The following is a 22,347-nucleotide window of genomic DNA, read 5'->3' as shown; positions in this document are numbered from 1 at the left end:
TAATGTAGTCACTGCACATATTGTGCATGTACATGGTCATCGCGTTGCCTAGACATTGCTGACGTTCTCTTTGCAACACAGGGGTCGTTTGGTTCCTAAAATCAAGGCGAGCCCACCGCCTCTAAGCCTCTCAGCTCCCTACTCACCCCCCTGCTCCCATGTTTTCCTGCCCCATCACCTGGCCCAGGTGTGGGGTCAAGTGGAAAAACCCCAGCGGAGCAGCAATCGGGATTTCTCTCTGCTGGATTTACTAATGTTTAACAACTGGCGCCGCCTCCGTGACTCAACCTCTCCTGACTGCTACGGCGGGACGGGGGACATAAAGCAGCAAGAGGAGTCGGGGCAAGCATCCCGCAGGGACCCTCTTCGCAGGACCCTCGGAGATGGGGCCCTGGCTGTCCTGGAGCTTAGCTGCCACCCTCGCTCTTGTGGCTTTTTCCGACGGGGGATATGGAGCAGAGGGCCCCAATGCTCTTCCAGAGGCAGAGGTTGGTACTCTGTGGGGTGAAAGGGTTTTTTCATGTCTCTGGTGGTTCCACAGACCTCTTTCCCCGTCTCAGAGCTTATGAAGAATGCTGGTTCCAGTTCTTGGAGTTGAACCGCGCTTGTGAAGTTTCTGGTTTGATATGGGGCAGGGGGATGTTAGACCCTCCAAGTGTCCCTATTTCCCAGGGACAAGACTGGATTTAGAAAAGTTGTCCCTGTTTTTTTATATGATCCAGGAATGTCCCGCTATTCCTGAGGGCATTCCTATTTTCATCAGTGAAATGTTAGTGGGTATGGAGTTATGTGACCCCTGAGCCAAGGATATACGTAATTATATAACCTTTAGAAGACACCTGAAAGCAGCCCTGTATAAGAAAGCCTTTTAAGGTTTTATTATGTTTTTATATATGTTGGAAGCAGCCCAGAGTGGCTGGGGCAACCTAGTCAGATGAGTGGGGTACAAATATATTATTATTATTATTATTATTATTACAGTCATACCTCAGATTATAGACACTTCGGGTTGTGCGATTTCGGGTTGCACACCACGCTGAACTTGGAAGTACCAGAACAGGTTACTTCCGGGTTTCGGCGCTCGCGCATGCGCAGGACCACTAAATCGTGCTATGCGCATGCGCAGAAGCACCTAATCACAACCCATGCGTTCACAGATGCAGCGCTGCAGGTTGCAAACGCTGCGGGTTGCGAACATGCTTCCTGCACGGATCACGTTCACAACCCGAGCGTCCCCGTGTACAGGAAAGCCCTATTTATCATCAGAAAAGTGTTGGAGGGTATGAGATGTTTGGGATCGTTAGGTATTACGAGGCCGTCTGACATACTGTAGTATTTTTAGAGGTAATATGTAATGTGTGGGGGGGTGGGGTGGGGGGGGAGTATCTTCAACATTTATCCTAATCCTCAGCTGTTAAGGAGCTACAATTTGAAGTGGAGATTTCAGAACTGGAAGGGACGTGGAATGCATGAGGCAGCTGTGACTCAATGCCAGAGCACCTCCTTTGCATGCAGAAGGGGTCCGGATCAGACCTTGACGTCTCCTGTCTGTCTGAAACCCTCGGGAGTCACTGCTGCTCAGTGTAGACCCCCAGACACGACTGAGTTAGATGCCCTAGTGATCCAATTCAGCATAAGGCAAGATCTTGCGTTTGGTGTACACTGGAAAGCACCTGATTTTGGTTCTCTGAGATCCATATCGGGTTGGTACCAGTGCCGGATTTACGTATCAGCTAAACAAGCTATAGCTTAGGGCCCCACTCTCTTGAGGGCCCCCAAGAAATTTAAAGGAAGAAAAAACTGGATGTACATTTCCAAAATATAAGATAAAAAGCAAATAAAATAAAACCTACATACGGCAAAAGTGTTTGTGTGTTGTGTAGGCTCCTATGGTGTAAGTCATGGGCCCCGCCTGCTAGCCTGCTCCCTCAAATATCCCTGGTTTACTATTATTATTTCATGTTATAGCAAATTTCTAGAGACAAGATGATGAGTCTTTGTAAATGGTGTTTCTAAAGGAACTTTTCTTCTTGCCAAATGCCAATGTGTTTGCATTATTAAGTTTGTTATGAATAAAAATCTTTTTAAGTTAGAGCTTAATAATTATTTCACTATTAATATACTACTACTTAATTGTATTTCAGTTCAACAATTAGCCTGCTCCCTAAAATATCACTGGTTTGCTCCTTTCTATATGTAGGGTGCCTGCATTCTGCATGTGCAAATGGCTTTAATAATAGTAACAATAAATTTTATTTATACCCCACCCTCCCCAGCCACAGCCGGGCTAACACCAATAAAATTTCAGTAAAAACATAATAAGAAAAAGAAAAGGAAAAGGAAAAAAACCAATTTAAAATGCAGCCTCATTTTAAAAGTCAAAGCCATAAGGGGAGGGAAACATAAGAATCAGACTGAGTCCAAACCAAAGGCCTATGAGGTCCATAAATTACCATATAGCATATATTCAACACAAAAAACAACGACAATTTGTGGTTGACAAAGGACAGCTGGGCATAGAAAGGGCCCCATTACCTTCAGGAGCTGAGGGCCGCATCAAACCTAAATCCGGCCCTGGTTGATATATTTGTTAGGGCAACAAGAAATACGCTTGCCATCTTCCGAGCTCTTCACAAAGTTGGCACACACAGGTTTAGTGGGACTTTGCAGAGGACTCTGCTGGCACCTTCAACATGGAGGGATGTAGCCAACCAGCTCCTTCCCATGCGTGCAAGGATTTACACCTGCACAGCGGAGCCTCTCTGCGCTTTCCCCCCTTGGTATCCTATAAATCTATTCTGACAGTTCCAACAACAACAACAATTTATTATTTGTACCCCGCCCATCTGGCTGAGTTTCCCCAGCCACTCTGGGCAGCTTCCAACAAAGATTAAAAATACATTAAAATGTCACACATTTTAAACTTCCCTAAACAGGGCTGCCTTCAGATGTCTTCTAAAAGTCGGATAGTTGTTTACTTCCTTGACATGTGATGGGAGGGTGTTCCACAGGGCGGGCGCCACCACCGAGAAGGCTCTCTGCCTGGTTTCCTGTAACTTGGCTTCTTGCAGCGGGGGAACCACCAGAAGGCCCTCAGAGCTGGACCTCAGTGTCAGGGTAGAACGGTGGGGGTGGAGATGCTCCTTCAGGTATACTGGACCGAGGCCGTTTGGGGCTTTCAAGGTCAGCACCAAAACTTTGAATTGTGCTCAGAAACTCAGGAGCCAATGTTGGTCTTTCAGGACTGGTGTTATGTGGTCTTGGCGGCCGCTCCCAGTCCCCAGTCTAGCTGCCGCATTCTGGATTAGTTGCAGTTTCCGGGTCACCTTCAAAGGTAGCCCCTGAGAGCCTGGAGCCCAGGTGTCCCGCAACCCTAGCGCCTATGGGTAAGACGGCCCTGGCCCTAAGGTATAGCTTGTTTAGCTTATATGTAAATCCAGCGCAGGTGGCGCTGTGGGTTAAACCACAGAGCCTAGGACTTGCCGATCAGAAGGTTGGCGGTTCAAATCCCCATGACGGGGTGAGCAGTCCCTGCTCCTGCCAACCTAGCAGTTCGAAAGCATGTCAAAGTGCAAGTAGATCAATAGGTACCACTCTGGCGGGAAGGTAAACGGCGTTTCCGTGCGCTGCTCTGGTTCGCCAGAGGCGGCTTAGTCCTGCTGGCCATATGACCCGGAAGCTGTACACCGGCTCCCTCGGCCAATAAAGCGAGATGAGCGCTGCAACCCCGGAGTCGTCCGCGACTGGACCTAATGGTCAGGGGTCCCTTTACCTTTACCTTTAAATCCAGCACTGAGTGGGGAAGCTTTCCCCCAAGACATTGGGCTGCCCGCTGAGAGAACAGGGTGCAAGAACAGGATTGGGACCCTGACCCAGCAGCCAGGTTTTCCTTAGATTCTCAGGCCCTCCAGACCCACTGATGCTGAAATCCTAATCAGAGACTGTCCAACATCACTGCCATTTGCTGCTGACCTTGCAGGACGACCCCGGGAAGAGGGACCTGGAGGTGCTGCGAATTCCCAGGACAACCCAGCGCCAGAGAAGCAGAATGACCGCTTACCGAACCGGCAGCCTCTCCGCCCTCAGCAGAGGCCTCATGACGAACTTGGTGAGTGTCTGGGCTGTTGTGTGACGTCAAAGATGTCTCACCCTGAGTCAGAGCGGTGGTCCATGGTGCCCAGTATTGTCTATTGACTGGCAGCAATTGGTCTCCGGGGTTTGGGTCTCTCTGAGCCCTACCTGGGGATGTTGGTGGTTGGCACGAGAACATATCAAGACCCACCTGGATCAGGCCAAAGGGGGCTCATCTAGCCCCACATCCTGTTCTCACACTGGCCAACCATGTTCCCCTTATGAGAAACCCTCACGCAGGATCTGAGCAGGAGAGCACTTTTCCCTCCTGGGGCTGCTGGGATTCAGAAACATTGCTTCCTCCAGCTGTGGCTCGTAGCCATCAATAGCCCTCTCCTCCTCCAGTCCTCTTTTAAAGCCTTTTTGGCCATCACTACTTCCTGTGTCGGGGAGTTCCACAGCTTAACTACGCATGGTGCAAAGAAGCACTTTCTTTCACCTGCGCCGAATCTTCCAGCCTTCAGCTTCATTCCAAGTTCTAGTGTTCCAGGAGACTGTACCCACTTCCATCCTCTAGGTAACACATAACTTTGCAAACTTCTTTTTTTGGGGGGGGGGGGGATAACATTTTATTAAGTTTCCAAAAAGAACAATGAAAACATCACCAACAAATTTTTGAATCGTAATTTGGATTGACACCTCTCCCCTCCCTCTCTTGGTTCCATTATTTAATACTCGTTCACACACGTCCTTAAATTCTTGTACTCTCGGTATTTCTTTTTTAAACCTTCATCTTATTACAAACGACTTTTAAATGTTATACTACTGGAAAAATCAATACACAAAGCTTAAACAATATGCATTGAACATGTGTCCCTTTTTAAAAATTAAAAGTCCTCTTTCTTTCTTGGGTTTCAAGTTAACTAATCTGTCCTGCATAGTTCTGTAGTTTATTTTGCCAGTCTTCTTTATTGGAGGTTTCTTCCTTCTGTAGGAGCTGGCTGGTCTGGCTAGTCGGTCTTGGCCTGGGATCCACTCTTGAGTACTGGAACAAAGTCTTTTGTTCAATAAGTCCAACAAAGCCTGGACATCTCAATGTCATAATTTCAATTTTTTTTACAACAGTCATTTCCCACATTCCTTTCCCGTCTTTATATGTCTTCTCCCAGGCCTAATTTTGCAAACTTCTATCCCGTTTGCCTCTCACCCGCCTTTTCTCCCCACCGACACAACCAAAGGCTTTCCTCGAAACCGAGAAGCCTGTGGCCTTCTGCATGCGCGGCACCTGCCCTCTCCGTGCCAAGATGCTCAGACGGGGCAGCCCCCCCTGGACCCCCCGGGACACTCTGTCCTCTCGGGGCTTAATGTGGCTCCAGGAGGGAATGTCCTCTTGGTAATCCAGGACGGCCAGGCAGTCTAAGGACTCCTCATTCTGCTGCACGGAACAGATGAGCCCAGGGATCGCGGCCACAATGCGGCCGGAGTCCACTTGCAATCCTTCATATCGGACAGGCTCCAAAACACGTTTTGTCTCCCTCTGAAGTTGGAGCCAAGGAAGATTCCTGGAGAGAGACAGGGACGGAGACTGCGAGTTTTGCAGACTGATAATCTCCCATCTCCTGCCGTAGCTAGTAAATTCCTCAGCTGAGCCACACAAGCCCCTCAGCTCAGTTTCACAAACTATGGAGCCATAGAACCATAACCACTGGCCTGTAAGGGCGGAGGTGCTCTGTTAGTATACAGGACTATTTTATTTTAATTTTTTGATGACAATATTTTTGTTTATTTCTACTTTTCAAGTTCCTACATTTCACTCATTTTATACATTTCGCTCATTTTGCAATCATTTCGACGTTTCAAAACTCAACTTCCTTCCCCCTCTTTCTGCGGTTCCTTAAATTCGGTTTTAATACCTTCTGCATATCCAAATTAACTTAATTTGCTCATTCGTTCATCTTTAAATATATACGCTTATAAAACTTCAGATTATTACAATAATCCTGCCAATGTTTTTATCTGTTTGCAATTTATCTGTAAATATTCAACAAACCGTTTCCATTGTTTTATAAAAAAATATTGTTATCTTGATTTCTTATTCTTCTGGTAAGTTTCGCCATATTTGCATATTCCATAAGATTTTGTATCCATTCTTCCTTTGCTGCAACTTTGGCTTCTTTCCATTTTAGGTCAAGTAACAGTCTTGCAGCTGTAGTCGCATACATGAATAAGTTAATTTTTTTTATTAAAATATTTTTAAAATTAAATTTTACATAACAAATTGAAATTCAAACATTAAACACCCCCATCATCATTTAAGATTCCCTGAATCCTTCGACAGTTACAATTATCATTCTCCCCCCCCAGCTTACCTTATTTTCTCTCTTTTTTAAAAAAAGAAAAATAATCTATTTTTACCATAGTTTTTTTGTACATTACAAGCATTACTCAAACCCTGCCAAAGTTTTTAGCTGCTTACAGTGTTCTCTTAAGCACATTGTCAATTTCCCCCATACCTTCTTAAAATTCTTCTCTTCCTGGTTTCTGATTTCCCCCGTCAATTTTGCCATTTCTTCGTAATCCATCATCTTCATCAACCATTCGTCTCTGGCACATGAATAAGTTTCTATACAGCTTTGGTAGTTCTGTCCCTATAATTCCCAAAATTTGGGGAATAATTAATTTCGGGTTTTAAGCACCGGGAGCTCCTTTGGGATTTCAAAATACAGAGGTACATTTCCAAAATATAAGATAAAAGCAAATAAAATAAAACCTACATCCAGCAATAGTGTTTTTGTTGTTCTGTAGGATCCTATGATGTAAGTCAGGGGCCCTGAGGGCGTGGCATGCCATCTGTAGGGGCGTGGCATGCATCCTGGGGGCGTGGTGTGCCATCTGTGGGGGTGTGGCATGTGCCCTGGGGGCGTGGCGTGTGTCCTGGGGGCGTGGCGTGCCGCTTGCAGGGGTGTGGCGCCTGGTGTAGTGGTGTAGTGCGCTCGGCACGTGTCCCATGCGGGTGGCCACGATGGTACCCCCCTCTCCAATGGTGCTGGGGGTGGTACGCTCCCCCTGCCCCCCCGTTCCTCCCCCAGTCTTTCCAACTCTGCACTCTCCTTTCCTCCCTCACAGAGCGCTCCAGAAAAAGAGAGAGGAGAAAAGGTCCGCCACGAGAGAAGAGCGAGCAGAAACAGGGACCTTTGCTGGGGGTGCGACGGGACTCTGTTACCCAGCCGCGCAGGAAGCAGAGAGGTAATCCTGTTGTCTATGCTCCGTTAAGCTCTAGGTTAGATTACGGCAGTGCTGGATTTACATATAAACTAAACAAGCTATAGCTCAGGGCCCCACTCTCTTGGCCCCCCCCCCTCCAAAAAACCCAACCTGGATGTATATTTCCAAAATATAAGTTAAAAAGCAGATAAAATAAAACCTACATACAGCAACAGTGTTTGTGTGTTGTGCAGACTCTTATGATGTAAGTCCTGGGCCCCGCCTGCTAGCCTGCTCCCTCAAATATCACTGGTTTGCTCCTATCTATATATAGGGTGTCTACATTCTGCATGGACTGGTTGCAAGGCAACATGTGCAAATGGCTTGAGATACCTATGAGGTCCATAAATGACCATATAGCATCTATCCAACACAAAAAACAGAGACAATTTGCTGCTGACAAAGGACAGGTGGACATAGAAAGGGCCCCATTACTTTCAGGAGCTGAGGGCCTCATCAAACCTCAATCCAGCCCTGGATTACGGCAACATATTATATGAAAGGCTGCCTCAGAAGATGGTTTGGAAACCTCAGCTGGTGAAGAATTTGGCGGCTAGATTGCTGACTTGGGCAAGGAGGCACACCCTCCAGCATTTCTGCGATGAAAATAGGGACGTCCCATTCCATAATTATAATATTACTATTTATACCCCACATCTCACTGGGTTGCCCCAGCCACCCTGGGTGGCTTCCAACATAAATAATAAAACATTAAACATTTTTTTAAAACTTTCCCTATATAGGATTGCCTTCTGACAGCTCGGGGGTTGGATAACTCCAAACCCTCCAATATTTCTCCAATGAAAATAGGGACGTCCTAAGGAAAAGCGGGACATTCCGGGATCAAATCAGAAACCGGGACGGCTTGTCTAAATCAGGGGTGTCCCTGGAGAATAGGGACACTGGGAGGGTCTGAGGTGGTTTGAGCATCTTGCACCGATCCTGGTCCGACTGCGCTGGCTGCCAATTAATTTCCAGGCCCAATTCAAAGTGCAGGTTTTGACCTATAAAGCCTTAAACGGCTCAGGACCTCAATACCTCAAGGACTGCCTCTTTCCGTATGAACCTACCCAGATCCTGAGATCATCTTCTGAGGCCCTCCGTGTGCCTCTTCCATGAGAGGTCCAGAGGGTGGCAGCATGAGAACAGGGCCTTCTCTGCAGTGGCTCCCCGTTTGGGGAATGCTCTCCCCAGGGAGGTTCTTCTGGCTCCTTCATTATATACCTTTAAGCACCACATAGATGGCTGATAAAGTGATTTAGGGCATTTGAATACCTTCAGTACTTTCCCTTGGTATAATAGGGTCCATGTTTCGTAACCTTGTCTTGTTTAATCATAAATAGCTCCAGTCACCGCCTTCCTTGCCTGTGGTTTATTTATTTTGGTTTTGTTTTATGTTTGTTTTTGTTTAACAGGGGTATATAATTGCATATGGATTATGCATATTGCCATCAGATCCTGTTTGTTAGCACCGTATTTTGCAGAATCTTGTATAACCTTTTTAATGAATAGATAGCTAGATAGCTAGATAGCTAGATAGCTAGCTAGACAGATAGCTAGCTAGCTAGCTAGATGATAGATAGATAGATAGATAGATAGATGATAGATATAGATAGATAGATAGATAGATAGATAGATAGATAGATAGATAGATAGTTATAGATAGATAGATAGATAGATAGATAGATAGATGATAGATAGATAGATAGATAGATAGATAGATAGATGATAGATAGATAGATAGATAGATATAGATAGATAGATAGATGAGGAACAACTGTTAAGAAATTGCTGCCTGCGTTGCTATTTTTATTTTCCTCTTCCCTCCAAGTTCCTTTCCCCTTGCATGCCATGTATTTTTTTTCCAGATTGTGAGCCTGAAAGTAAGGGTTGTGTTGTTTTGATTGCATATAAGTCACTCTGGGAGCCTTTCTGGCTGGAGAGCAGGGAACAAAGTGTTCTAAATATGTCAGTAATAAATAAATTTTCTCATGCCTTCCTGTCTCCTGGCACAGAGCGACTCCAGCAAGAAACCCAGAAGCAGCCAGAAGAGCAGGGACTCCGATTCTCTGGAGGTGCCGTTGAGCCATCACAACGTTACAGAGGACGGTGAACAGAAAAAGGCCAGTGAATGGTTGCCGCAAATGAAAAGAAAAGGTTAAAAAGAAGAACATGCAACATTTCCAAGCAACCTGAAGATCATCTGTCACTGGCAATGAAGGAATTGTGGATGTTACGTGAGCAACGTTGTTTTCGTGGGCAATTTGCTCCCCTTCTTAACCGTCTCTGGATTCTTTTCTGCAGAATAAGAATAAGAGAAGCCTTGAAAAAGCCTTGGAGAATCCTGCAACTGAGATCCGCTTGCTCTCAAGTTGCTCTCCTTCTCTGGAATCCATATAAAAATAAAATAAAAAGTATTTGCCACCTGTGAATTCTGTTTTGCTTCTTTCTTTCTTTTTTATATATCATTTTTTCCCCTATTTTTTCTATTTTACATTTTGGAATATTCATTTAAACAGTATTAAATCAATGACTTCCCTTCTTCTTTTCCATAGTTCAGTTTACATACCATAAACCCCTGCATAATTTACACAAGCTAAACCTTCCAGTATTCCATTACTACGACTATGTATCTACCCTGCTGAATTTATCTCAATGCTGCCGGTTTTTTGAAACATACACAATTTTCACCCATATATTCAGTAAACCTTTTCCAATCTGTTCCTTTTTTCTTTAGTTTTTTCCCTTTCCTTTATTTCTTGGAGACAAGTTTGTTTCTTTTACTGTATTGTGAAAACGTCAATTAAAAAATTTTTTAAAAAGGAAAAAATTTGAGAAACTGCTGCTCAAAGTGTTGAACCGTGCCGGTTCTCTATAAAAATAAATAAATAAATTTTATTTATACCCCGCCCTCCCCGGCCAGAGCCGGGCTCAGGGCAGCTAACACCAGTAAAATTACAGTAAAAACATACTAGGGGGGAAAAAACCCCAATTTAAAGTACAGGTTAAAATGCAATTTAAAATGCAGCCTCATTTTAAAAGTAGCCCATAATGTAGGTTTTGAACTTATTTGCGAATCTGAATGCTGCAAGCCACTTTAAGACCCCCCCCCCCCAAAAAAAAAGAATTTTTTTAAAAGGATCACATCATTTTGCCGCCCGAGGCAGCTGGATAACCCCTGGCTGAGGCAGGCTGCCCTCTCCCTGCAGCCCAGCAGAGGGCGCCCCGGGGTGACCTCTCCAGCCTTCCCTTGGTGCCTGCAGGGATGGCGTGCTCAGAGGGTTAAAATGAGAGAGGGCAACTTCCTAGAGAGGCGAGACAGGAAGTGACGTGAATGAGGGGTACCATAGAGAGAGGGGGAGAGAGGACGTGGGAGGACTGCCAAGCATTGAGCTGGGAGAAAACAAAGGGAGCCCACGCTGGAGGTGCCTCTGGGGCCGGAGGGTGAGTTTTGAGGGGCCGGGGGGGCCTGGGAGGAGGGAGGGGGAGTGAGAGGGGAAGGGGAGGAAGGAAGACCCCCCCCAATATCCTGGCCCCCTCCCCAACTGGAACAGATGGAGCATATTATTATTGTCATTATTATTATTAATTGCATTCATTATTATTCCATAGAACTGGTGTGGCAGCTGCTATCCTGTCGCTTCATTATTTCTATTGCTGGTGCATTTGCCATTTCGAGGAATTCATGTTCCCTGCCGCCGTTTCTTGTCTATTTTTATTTTATTTATTTTATTTTATTTTATTTATTATTCCTCATTATTTCACAGACTATCCTACTCCTTTGTCGTTGGCATTCATTGCTAGTGCATTTGCCCTTTTCGAGGAATTCGTCTTCGCTGCCGCCCCGTTTCAGTCTATTGCTACTATTTTATGAACCAGGATTATTTCTTGCATCCTTTACTATTCCATGGAATCGCAGGGATGCAGAGATGGGAGGGAGAGGTTCCTTGCCCTTCAGGGCCAAATATTCCAAAAATAACAACAACCCCCCCCCCGACCCCATTCAGTGCAGGAATCACAGCTCATCACAGGAGCCACAAATATTTGGTACCATATCCACTCATTTATTTTCAAGAGGTTATGAGTTGCCTGTGTTGCAAAAAGGTCTCCGAGGGTTTATAGCCATAATTGTAAATACATTATGCTGCACAGGGTGGGTGGGTGGTTGTGGGTGTGTCAAATGATGCACTACACATTAACGTTTTCAGAAGAACAACAAGCTGTATATTGCACATACAGCCCCCCAAAAAAAACTAACTCCACCCCCATAACATTCACTGGAAACTTGGGAAGCAGACTAAGTGTAGAAAGAAACCATTTCAGTCCATCAAAGCCTCCCAGCCTTTGCACCCAGAGCCAGGGCTTCGGAAGCATCTGCGTTGCAGGGGGTTGGGCTAGAGGACCTTTGGGGGACCCTGCCAACTCTGCAGTTCTAGGGTTCTGTGGCCTCTGGAGCTTGCAAGAGGCCACTGGTGCAGGGGGAGGGGTGATGGGGATGTGCCCCCCCCTCAGGATGGGCAGACCTTAAGGAAGGTGGTGCGTGTGTGCCCAGGTCAGGAGCAGCAAGCGACCTGGGCAGTCAAGGGAGACAGCTTGCAGCTCCTGCCTTTGGAATCAAAGAACTGTAGAGTATTAGGGGGTCCCCCAGGGGTCATCCAGCCCAACCCGCTGTGACGCAGAAATCACAGCTAAAGAATCCCAGATGGAGGCCATCCAACCTCTGTTTAAAAAGGCAGGAGAGTCCGCCACCTTCTGAGGGAGCCCTCTCCACCTTTAAAGGACTCTTTACGTTGAGTTTGTCGCTTGAGAATGCGTCGGTTCGGGTCCCAACCCAGGAGCAGCAGAAAGAAAGCTTCCTCCATCTCCCAGGTTCAGCCCCTGATGTCTCCAGGTAGGATGCAGCAGGTAGCAAATGATGCAGAAGACCCTTTCTGCAACCCATAGGAACAACGGAAGCCGCTTTCTGCCGGCAAGACAGTTGGGTCCATTGAGCCCAGAGCTGTCTGCACTGGCTGGCAGCATCTCTCTGGGTTTGCAGGCAGGGTTCTCTCCCAGCGCTCCCTGGAAATCTGTTTCAGGGACTGGACCTGGGACCTTCTGCATGCCAAGCAGGGCTACAGCCCTGGAGAGCCCCCCACCAGCCAAAAACAGAGGAGACTATCTGGGCAAAGAGTCTTGACTTCCTATTAGGCAGCTTCCCAAGTCCTGGAGTGTGTCGGAGAGGAAAGCCAGCCAGTTGAGCAGGAAAGTTGGGTCCCTGCAATTATTATTACTTTTTTTCTGCAACGTCTGCAGTTTCATTTAACCCCTTTCTCCGTTCGGTGTGAAGCTAGGGAGCTTCTCGACATTGCGACCGGATAGGCAAAGTTTAGCAAGTTCGGTGAATTTTTCTTGGATGATTTAACCCGGATTTGCATGTCCTGCTTCGGACTACAACTCCCATCAGCCAAAACCAGGTTGGGGGAGGCAGAATAAGAACTGTCAGGCGCCCTCTTTGCGGTCCTTCTGTCGGCAGGTGAAGACCTCCTTGTTCCAACCGACCTTGGGGAACCAACTGCTTTTAATAGTTCAGTCTCCTAATCTTGGGGTCGTGGGTTCAAGCCCCACATGGGGTGAAAGATGGGTTGGACTAGATGACCCTTGGCTTCCTTCCAACTTTACAATCCTGTGGTTGGGCTGGTGCCATGCAATTATTATCTGTGTGATTTCAATAGAGTTTATACATGCTTGTTGCTTTACTTCTAACAAAGTTTACTTGCTTTTAAATGCTGCCCCCTCCAATATTTTTAGAGGTTTGCATACATAACCTGCCTTGAGTCTTGTCAGGGAAGAAGGTAGAGTATTGATAATTAATAATAATAATAATAACAATAGAATTGAATGCTGTGGTACTTTTATTGTGGTTAGCCGCTCTGAGCCTGGATTCGGCTGGGGAGGGTGGGATATAAATAAAATTTATTATTATTATTATTATTATTATTATTGAGCAACAAAGTCACATAGCTTATGAAATTATTTAAATAAATATAACCCTCCCCAAAAAACCCCTCCTCTTCTCCCTTCCCAGCTGCTTATGATGCCTCTTCATTCCTCTTTCCCGACCCCCCAGATCTGTCAATCTGCGCCGAAGTCTGCTCCCCAAGTTTTGGTTGCTGAGCAAAGTGGGGGAGTCAGGAGCCTCCGTCAGCGACAGGCCAGCTTCGCACCTCTGCCCGGAGCCAGCCCTCAGAGGGATCCAGCATAATGGCGGAAGACATCGTGATTCAGGTGAGGAACTGATGTGGGGGCCTGGCAACGTCCTGGAGGGGCACCCCCTTGAGTAAACGTAAGGACCTTAGAAGTGGCTACTGGAGTGGCTACTCCTCTGCACACCTTCCAGTTTGTCAACCTCCTTCTTAAATTGTGGTGCCCAGAACTGGACACCATATTCCAGGTGTGTTTTTGATCAAGGCAGAACAGAGCGGGACTATTCCTTCCGTTGATCTGGACACTAGACGTCTGTTGATGCAGCCTAGAATAGCATTAGCTTTTTCAGGCTGCTGCATCACACTGTGGACTCGTGTTCAGCTTGTGGTCCACCAAGACCCCCAAGATCCTTTCCACATGTACTGCTAGTCAGCCAGGTGTCCCCCATCTTATATTTGTGCATCTGGTTCTTTCTGCCTAAGTGCAGAACTTTACTTTTGTCCCTACTGAAATTCATTCTTTAGTTTGGGCCCAGTTCTCCAATCTGTTAATGTCATTTTGAATTCTGATTCTGTCTTCTGTGGCATTAGCTACCCCTCCCAGCTTGGTGTCATCTGCAAATTTGATGAGCATCCCCTCAATTCCTTCATCCAAGTCATTTATAAAGACATTAAGCAACAACTTGCCCAGGACAGAATCCTATGGCACCTCACTTGTCACTTTTCCCCAGGTGTGATGAGCAGCCATTAATGAGTGCTCTTTGGGTTCGGTCGGTCGGTCAACCAACAGGATGGCCTAGGCAGGTACAAATTTTATTTGTTTAGCTGTAAGCCATGAAGAAACAACAACCCAGAAAGAACATCACGATTTAGTTCTTCATTTCCTGCCTGTCAGGGCAAATAAGGAAGCAGAGCAGAGCAAGACAAGGTCTCATTGTCAGAAAGAAGCAGAGAAAAAGAAAATCATAATTGCGCATTGATGGTATCAGGTTGTTATACGTGACCCTTGTTTCAGAAGTATTTGCACCTGCAAAGGTTTCAGGACAGACACACTGCTTCGTTTCCAGACCTTTCTGCTGAAATCCTGAAATTGTCCATGCCACAAATATTCCAGAGGCTGGTATGCAAACAATTTTTGAGTAGACTGACTGAAATTCATGGACCTAACTTGGGCTCATACGAGAGAGGCAAACGGACAAGGAAACCGCTGCTTTTTAATCAACCTGACACGGTTTTGTTACCTGTGCAACATCGATGGAAGGTGGCTTCTGAGAAGACAAGGCGATTTGCGGAACCTCCATTTGAAAACTGAAATGGCTTAAAAGTTAAATGTGATTCAATAGACATTTGGTGCTTCTGGGCAGGGAGGGGGATTAGAATCATAGAATCGTAGAGGTGGGAGGGACCCTCAACGTCATCTAGTCTGACCCCCTGCAACGCAGGGCTCTCAGCTGAAGCATCTGTGACAGGTGGCTGTGTAGAAACAAAACAGCAGATGGATTATTTTTGGGCAGGTGGATTGTTTTAAGAAATCAGCTGCGTGTGAATCACTGTTTATCGCTGATGCAAACTGCAAATAAAGACAAATGCAATAGGGGGGAAATGGACTTGTAGACTTGGAAGAGACCCTGAGGCTCATCTAGCCATCTAGCCCTCTGAAAGGCAGGAACCAAAGCTAAACTTTGGCACGTTTATTTATTTCAGTGGATCTGCTCTGAATAAAGGTTGTTGGAATACCACCCTGGAGTAGTCCTGGTTTTGTTCCAGCAGAGCGTTCTTCCAGCCAAAAACAATGTCCTGAAATCTACAGATGAAGGGCCCTAAAGAAGCCAGACTCTCCTCCACCAGCGCCAGGGCCTTTTCAGTGATGGCTCTGACCTGGTGGAATGCTCTATCCCACAAGACTAGGGCCCTGCAGGACTTGATCTCCTTCCGCAGGGCCTGTAAGACAGAGCTAAGAGAACAACTAAGAGAACTGGCTGTTGTGCAGACGGAACCGTAGGAATCCCCGCGAATACACTGTTATTACTGCATCAATGGTACTTTGCAGAATACACCTGGGAGATGCCGCCAGTGTGTGTGTGTGGAGAGCAGGGCGATGAAAGTTTACCTGGAACAAATGCAGAAAATAGGGATCCCTCTTTCATCAACGGAACCAGGGGGGAAACGCTTGGAATTAGCTGGCAGGTTTCCTGGCAAGGCGTGGCTTGACCATTCCGGAGCTGCTCTGACCGCCTTTGTCTTTGCAGGACATGGTGACGTTTGAGGACGTTGCCGTCTCATTCTCCCCCGAAGAATGGGAGATGATGGAGGACTGGCAGAGGGAGCTGCACTGGGAGGTGATGATGGAAAACTACAGAATGCTCATCTCTCTGGGTAAATGCCCCTCTTCCCTTTCACGGCGGGGTCCTGGGTGATCTTATCTGTGGGGCAGAACACGGGGGAGATTCTGTATGGGTAATAATAATCTGTTGGAAGCCACTCTGGGCGGCTTCCCACAAATCTAAAAGCATAATACAGTAGTGCCTCGCAAGACGAAAATAATCCGTCCCGCAAGTCTCTTCGTCTAGCGGTTTTTTCGTCTTGCGAAGCAACCCTATTAGCGGCTTAGCGGCTATTAAAGGCTTAGCGGCTAAAAGGCTATTAGCGGCTTAGAAAAATCGCAAGACTCGCAAGCCGTTTTCGTCTTGCAAAGCAAGCCCATAGGGAAAATCGTCTTGCGAAGCGCATCGAAAAACGGAAAACCCTTTCGTCTAGCGAGGCATTCGTCTTGCGGGGCACCACTGTAAGACACCAGGCATTTAAAACGTCCCTCCCCCCAATTTTTTTATTCATTTTATAATACAACTGAATACACACAGAAAACCAATACAAACAAATTCTTGTCTTATCCTTATTTTTTCTAAACATTGTTAGTTGGGCTTCCCCAAGTCCCCCCTATCTGATTTTCATTTTACCTCATCTTTAGCATTTACATATATCATAATTTTTAACCATATTTTTTATCACACTTACTTTTACCATAAAAATCTTCATATTTTATCCCTTACAAGTAATACTATTTTAAAACACACTATCTTCTACTTCTAACCCTATACCTAAAATCAGGAGTCACAGCGAAAGAACCCCTGACATCTGGCCATCCAATGATTCCTTAAAACCTCCTTAAGACGAGGATTTCTGAGTTTCCATAAATGCCTCCCCCATTGCTGCTCATATACAACATTCCTTTTCTTTTGTTAAATATTTTTTTATTAATTTTCAATTATTAAAATCCAATAACAGCCACATTTTACCAATGTCAAATTACAATTCACATCCATATATTTTTATATATATATAAAAAGCCAGTTATACAATTTGTGTGACTTCCCATGTGCTGGGTTTCCGGGTGTACTACAACAGCCACTCCTAAGTCTTCCGGTACAGAGAGAATAACTTCTAATAATAATAATAATTTTATCATTTATACCCTGCCTGTCTGGCTGGATTGCCCATTTTGGCCATTTGGGGGCCTGTAGTAGCAATAAGGCCTAGGTGTAAAACTCCTTGAAATCTCCCCAAAATTCTCTTCCTGATTAAGGGAGACGCGGATCGTGTTTCTCTTTGCTTTCCTGCCTCTTCCAGTTTTACATTCGGAGCTGCCTACATTTCAGGCCCAGCTCTGTTTTGAAAGTGGTTTGTGCTCAAAATTCCTGCCTCTGAGTTTCCGACAGAACTTGCCATCTGGGACGGAGAGGGGGCAAAGTGGGGGAAAGAGGAATTTGCTCCAGTATCTGCTTCAGCCACAGCTCCTAGCAGCAGCTTCAGATGAGCAGAGAATCATAGAACTGTAGAGTTGGAAGGGACCCAAAGGTCATCTAGCCCAACCCCCTGGAATGCTGGAATCTCAGCTAAATAATAATAATAATAATTTTTATTTATAGCCCACCCTCCCCAGCCAAGACCAGGCTAACACCAGGTAAAAACAATTGATTAAAATACAACTTAAAAACAAGTACAACATTAAAAAGCAGTCTCGTTTCAGTAGAAACTCAAATCAAAAACTTTTTGGGGATGAAAAAGTCAAATCTTCACCAAGGCCAGCTATCCAGACTGGTCCTATGTGGGCCAGAAAAAAAGCCAAGGAAGTCCCCAAATAGGAGTTCCAACACAGAAGGAGAAAGGAAAAAGGAAAGGGGATCAAGTTGATTCCAAGCCAAAGGCCAGGCGGAACAACTCTGTCTTACAGGCCCTGCGGAAAGAAATCAGATCCTGCAGGGCCCTGGTCTCATGAGGCAGAGCGTTCCACCAGGCTGGAGCCATCACTGAAAAGGCCCTGGCCCTGGTTGAGGCTAATCTGACTTCCTTAGGGCCCGGGACCTCTAGGGTGATGCTATTTATGGACCTTAAGGTCCTCCGTGGGGCAGACCGGGAGAGGCGGTCCTGTAGGTACGAGGGTCCTAGGCAGGTGGCCATCTAACCTCTGCTTAAAAACCTCCAAGGTAGGAGAGCCCTCCACCTTCTAAAGGAGACCTTTCCACTGTCGAACGGCTCTTGCCATCAGAAATTTCTTCCTGATGTTTAGTCAGAATCTCCTTCCAAGAACCGCGGCTTCTTCACCAGCTGTTAGAGACCTGAACATGATGTTCCTAAGATGTGTGCTCTCTAGGCGAGGTGCCCACCTTGCTCTTAAGGTGTGGTCCAAGTCACAGCGATCTTTTGGCAAAGAATCTTTTGGCATTACCTGGCATAAGGAGCTCCGCAGCTGCAGTTCTCCTGGGAACGTAACTTGTCGCTGCTGGTTTACTGGGAATATCTCTCGCTTCTTCCTAGCCAGGATCCCTTTGTGGTGCTCCGCTGAGAGAGAAGCCACGCTTTTGTAACCCCACCTTTTGGCAGAGATGTGGCCGAGCCTTTGCCATTTGGTGAGCTAGAAATATGGATCACCAGGGCCAGAATTATTGATTGCCATTGATTATATTTATTTCTCACTTTCTTGCACCAAAGTGTCTCAAATTAGCTTACAGGATATAAACAGGAATAACAAGAAGTGTTGACACCAAATATAAAAAACAGCAACCAAGCAAGGCCTAAAGTGCTCACCATATGTATATGTGTGTGTGTGTGTGTGTTTATAATATAATATATATAATATATAATATAAAGCTATATATTTTTATATAAGGAGATATCTATCTATCATCTATCTATATCATCTATCTATCTGTCATCTATCTATCTACATATTTATATTTTTGTATATAAATATAATAAATACTACGTATATATGTGTGTGGGGGTATTTATTATGTTTCTACACCTCTTGATTGTAAAAACAACAAACACCAACCTCAAAATGCCATCACAACGAGAATAAAACTATCAGTAAAAGCAATACTTTAAAACATTCAAAAGATAAAATCAGGAAAAACTGAAAGCAGATTAAAAACGTAAATTGACATTCCGCATGTCTGGACAGGCTCGTCTAAATGAAAAATGTTTTTAGCAGGTGCCAAAGAGAGTGGCTCAAAGGTGCCTGCCATCAGTAGGCAGGGAGTTCCAAAGTGTCGCTGCACCAAAAGACTGATTTCTTCCAAAGGCAGAGCGGGTATTCTGTGGCACCTTTGGCAGTGCCAATTCTGCATGTGGGGCAAGGCGATTTTGCAGGCAAACTGGTCCCAAGGTGTCCAGGGCTTTATGCACTAAGACTCACACCTTGAACCTGGCCAGGTAGAAAACAACAGCCCCTGTAGCCTGCCTCACGGAGGAGCGTGTCCAGCCACCCTCAGCCTAGCTGAATACAAAATGCTTTTGCCTAAAAGCAGGCAACAGTGGTGCCAGCCGTGCTTCCCTGGGGAGAGCATTCCACAAGCCGGGAGCCACCCCTAAAAAGCCCCTCTTCTCATATTGCCACCCTTTGCATCTCGGAAACTGGACCCAGAGACGGACCCTTCACATAGGTTTCCCAGACAACCTCGTAACAGTAGCGTTTCTGACATCTTCTGTAATTGGAAGTCCAAATCACAGGCTACCTGAGATCTTGCAGTCAGCCTTGAACCCGGGATTACATGCAGAACCCGTGATCTCCTGCTTTCTCTTCTTTAAGAAACCTGACTTTTATTGTTTGTTCCATCTCGTGAGGCTGGGCACAGCAAGACCTTTTTGACGGGGGAAGGTGATGGACTCTCCTTCCTTGGAGTTTGGTTGGCCAACTGTCAGGGATTCTTCAGCTGTGATTCCTGCATTTGGGGGGGGGGGGTTAGACCAGATGATCCCCAGGGGTCTTTCCAACTCTGCAATTCTAGGGTTCCCATTTCACAAAGATCTGGGCTGGTTCTGCTGCAAGTTCCCTGTGCCTCTGATAGAATCATAGAATCATAGAGGTGGAAGGGACTACCAAGGATCATCAAGCCCACCCCCTGCAGTGTAGCTAAAGGTAAAGGGACCCCTGATCATTAGGTCCAGTCGCGGCCAACTCTGGGGTTGCGGTGTTCATCTCGCTTTATTGGCTGAGGGAGCTGGCGTTTGTCCACAGACAGCTTCTGGGTCATGTGGCCAGCATGACTAAGCCGCTTCTGGCGAACCAGAGCAGCGCATGGAAACGCCATTTACCTTCCCGCCAGAGCGGTACCTATTTATCTACTTGCACTTTGACATGCTTTCGAACTGCTAGGTTGGCAGGAGCAGGGACTGAGCAACAGGAGCTCACCCCATCACGGGGATTCGAACCGCCGACATTCTGATCGGCAAGTCCTAGGCTTTGTGGTTTAACTCACAGCGCCACCCACGGCAGTGTAGGAATCATTGCTAAATAATCCCTGATGGCCATTGTCTAAAAACCTCCAAGGAAGCAGAGTCCGATACCTCCCAAGGGAGTCGGTTCCACTGTCAAACAGCTCCTACCTCTAGAAAGTTTGTCCCGATATCTCGCCCGAATCTCCGTTCTCGTCAACTGAATCCATTCTCATGCTCACCCTCTTGCTATGTGAATCTTTCCATGTCCCAGGAAACGACCTCTACCTCCTTTCCTCGAGCGGAATGTTCTGGAACACGTCGGACGAAGAAAATGTCCCCGCTGAGCCGCAGAGAGGTGCCGCGATGGGGTCACCGGAGACTTCGCCCCTCCGTATCCTCGATGGCCAAACGGAGATGGAGGAAGCCTTCGTGCCGGAGCAGCAACCTTTGCCGAGAGGCGCCAGCCCAGCGGGGAGCCCGTATCCCTGCCCGCTGTGTGAGCAGTGCTTCCGGGGCAGGAAGGAACTCGACCGGCACCAGAGGAGCATCCACCTGGGGGACAAACCCCACGGGTGCGAGGAGTGCGGGAAAGCCTTCCGAGACAAGAGCGACCTTCGCGTCCATCAGAGAATCCACACGGGGGAGAAGCCCTTCCCCTGCGAGGTCTGCGGCAAATCCTTCCGGGAGAAGAGCAAGCTCATCGTGCACCAGCGGATCCACACGGGGGAGAAGCGCTGCGTTTGCCAGGAGTGCGGGAAATCTTTCCGGGACAAGCATTACCTTCGGGATCATCAGAGAATCCACGCGGGCGAGAGGCCCTACCACTGCGAGGACTGCGGCAGGAGCTTCCGGACCCGGAGCCATTTCACCCTGCACCAGAGGATCCACACGGGGGTCAAGCCCTACGTCTGCAACGAGTGCGGGAAGACCTTCGTCCAGAAGAGCAACCTCGTCAGCCATCAGAGAATCCACACCGGAGAGAAGCCCTTCCCTTGCGAGGAATGCGGGAAGATGTTCCGGGACCGGAAAACCCTCCGGTACCACCGGAGGATTCACATGGGGGAGAAACCCTACCCGTGCCAAGAGTGCGGGAAGACGTTCCGGGACAAGAGCAGCCTGACGGTCCATCAGAACATCCACTCCGGGGAGAAGCCCTTCATCTGCTGGGAATGTGGGCGGAGCTTCCGGGAGAAGATGTACCTGAAGGATCATCAGAGAATCCACACCGGGGAAAAGCCCTTCTCTTGCCAGGAGTGCGGGAAGACGTTCAGAGCCAAGAGGACCCTCACGTACCACGAGAGGATCCACACGGGGGAGAAGCCCTTCCCCTGCCTGGAGTGCGGCAAGACCTTCCGGGGCAAGAGCAGCCTGACGGTCCACCAGAGGATCCACTCGGGAGAGAAGCCGTTCATGTGCTGGGTCTGCGGGAGGAGCTTCCGGGAGAAGATGTACCTCCGGGAGCACCAGAAAATACACCTCGAGGAGAAGCCCTACCCCTGCGGGGACTGCGAGAAGAGCTTCGTCCACAAGAACCACCTCATCCGCCACCAGAAATTCCACGTGGCCTTCTCCATCCAGTGAAGGTGGACGGTGCCGTAAGGACAACGCCAGAGGACCCTCGCACGACGGGGGCCGGCCTTTTTGGCCCAGCAAATGCAACCGCACGGAGGGCTCCCTCGATTTGCCCCGCTGCGTGTTCTGGGTTCGGATTCTGTATAAAGCCGGTGGCAGGGAGTAGCGTTAGGAATTAGGAAGAGTCCCGAGACCCGGAGGGGCGATTTGAGCTGCTAAATACCGCGCCCCGTAAGCGACGGGGCCCCTTCCTCCGTTTCTGCAGCAACCGTTTTGCCTTGGGAAGCGGTTGCATTTATCCTACTGTAGTTGTGTCGAGAGTTTTTGTGTGTGCGGGAGGCGGGACTGTGCATGGGATTTGCCAAATGAATAGTTAATTGTCGGTTTCGTTTCCCCCTTATTGTAAACGGCCTTGTGGGTTTTTGTTGGCTGAAAGAGGGCCTGTAGATTTGGGGCGGGGGGGATAAACGTACATCAAGATGTGTCCGGGAGCCGCAATAAATCTATACACTTTGCTGTATGAATTGCTCTCATCCCC

At 47.2% G+C, this 22,347-nt stretch overlaps 2 protein-coding genes across 3 annotated transcripts; both read left to right on the top strand.

Annotated features, from left to right (window-relative positions):
- The first annotated feature begins 142 nt into the window (after nucleotides 1–142).
- LOC144324985 (uncharacterized) lies at nucleotides 143–9,767 on the top strand. The gene is made up of 4 exons (XM_077916677.1): nucleotides 143–488; nucleotides 3,980–4,108; nucleotides 7,198–7,317; nucleotides 9,351–9,767. Exons 1-4 carry the CDS (start codon nucleotides 384–386, stop codon nucleotides 9,495–9,497), a joined length of 501 nt encoding a protein of 166 aa, XP_077772803.1. The 5' UTR covers nucleotides 143–383; the 3' UTR covers nucleotides 9,498–9,767.
- Nucleotides 9,768–10,683: 916 nt separating this feature from the next.
- On the top strand, nucleotides 10,684–21,959 carry LOC114607304 (uncharacterized). 2 transcript variants are annotated; one of them, XM_077916651.1, is made up of 5 exons: nucleotides 10,684–10,779; nucleotides 13,445–13,602; nucleotides 14,252–14,324; nucleotides 15,770–15,896; nucleotides 20,509–21,959. In XM_077916651.1, exons 3-5 carry the CDS (start codon nucleotides 14,271–14,273, stop codon nucleotides 21,816–21,818), a joined length of 1,491 nt encoding a protein of 496 aa, XP_077772777.1. In that variant the 5' UTR covers nucleotides 10,684–10,779; nucleotides 13,445–13,602; nucleotides 14,252–14,270; the 3' UTR covers nucleotides 21,819–21,959. The 2 variants fall into 2 exon arrangements, with proteins under 2 accessions (XP_077772777.1, XP_028606229.2); XM_028750396.2 differs by lacking the exon at nucleotides 14,252–14,324.
- Nucleotides 21,960–22,347: the final 388 nt, after the last annotated feature.

This window comes from Podarcis muralis, chromosome 12 (genome assembly GCF_964188315.1).
Source record: "Podarcis muralis chromosome 12, rPodMur119.hap1.1, whole genome shotgun sequence".
Taxonomy (NCBI): domain Eukaryota; kingdom Metazoa; phylum Chordata; class Lepidosauria; order Squamata; family Lacertidae; genus Podarcis; species Podarcis muralis.
The sequence above is the reverse complement of the archived record's forward strand: the minus strand, read 5'-3'. Positions and strand labels throughout refer to the sequence as shown.

What these genes read in the sequence shown, in the direction of transcription:
- LOC144324985 (XM_077916677.1), top strand. Translation starts at nt 384, where the DNA reads ATGGGGCCCTGGCTGTCCTGGAGCTTAGCTGCCACCCTCGCTCTTGTG. An exon ending in ATGCTCTTCCAGAGGCAGAG is followed by an intron (nt 489 to 3,979) that starts GTTGGTACTCTG and finishes CTGACCTTGCAG; the next exon opens with GACGACCCCGGGAAGAGGGA. An exon ending in GAGGCCTCATGACGAACTTG is followed by an intron (nt 4,109 to 7,197) that starts GTGAGTGTCTGG and finishes CCTCCCTCACAG; the next exon opens with AGCGCTCCAGAAAAAGAGAG.
- LOC114607304 (XM_077916651.1), top strand. Translation starts at nt 14,271, where the DNA reads ATGAGTGCTCTTTGGGTTCGGTCGGTCGGTCAACCAACAGGATGGCCT. An exon ending in CAACAGGATGGCCTAGGCAG is followed by an intron (nt 14,325 to 15,769) that starts GTACAAATTTTA and finishes TTGTCTTTGCAG; the next exon opens with GACATGGTGACGTTTGAGGA. An exon ending in CAGAATGCTCATCTCTCTGG is followed by an intron (nt 15,897 to 20,508) that starts GTAAATGCCCCT and finishes TCCATGTCCCAG; the next exon opens with GAAACGACCTCTACCTCCTT.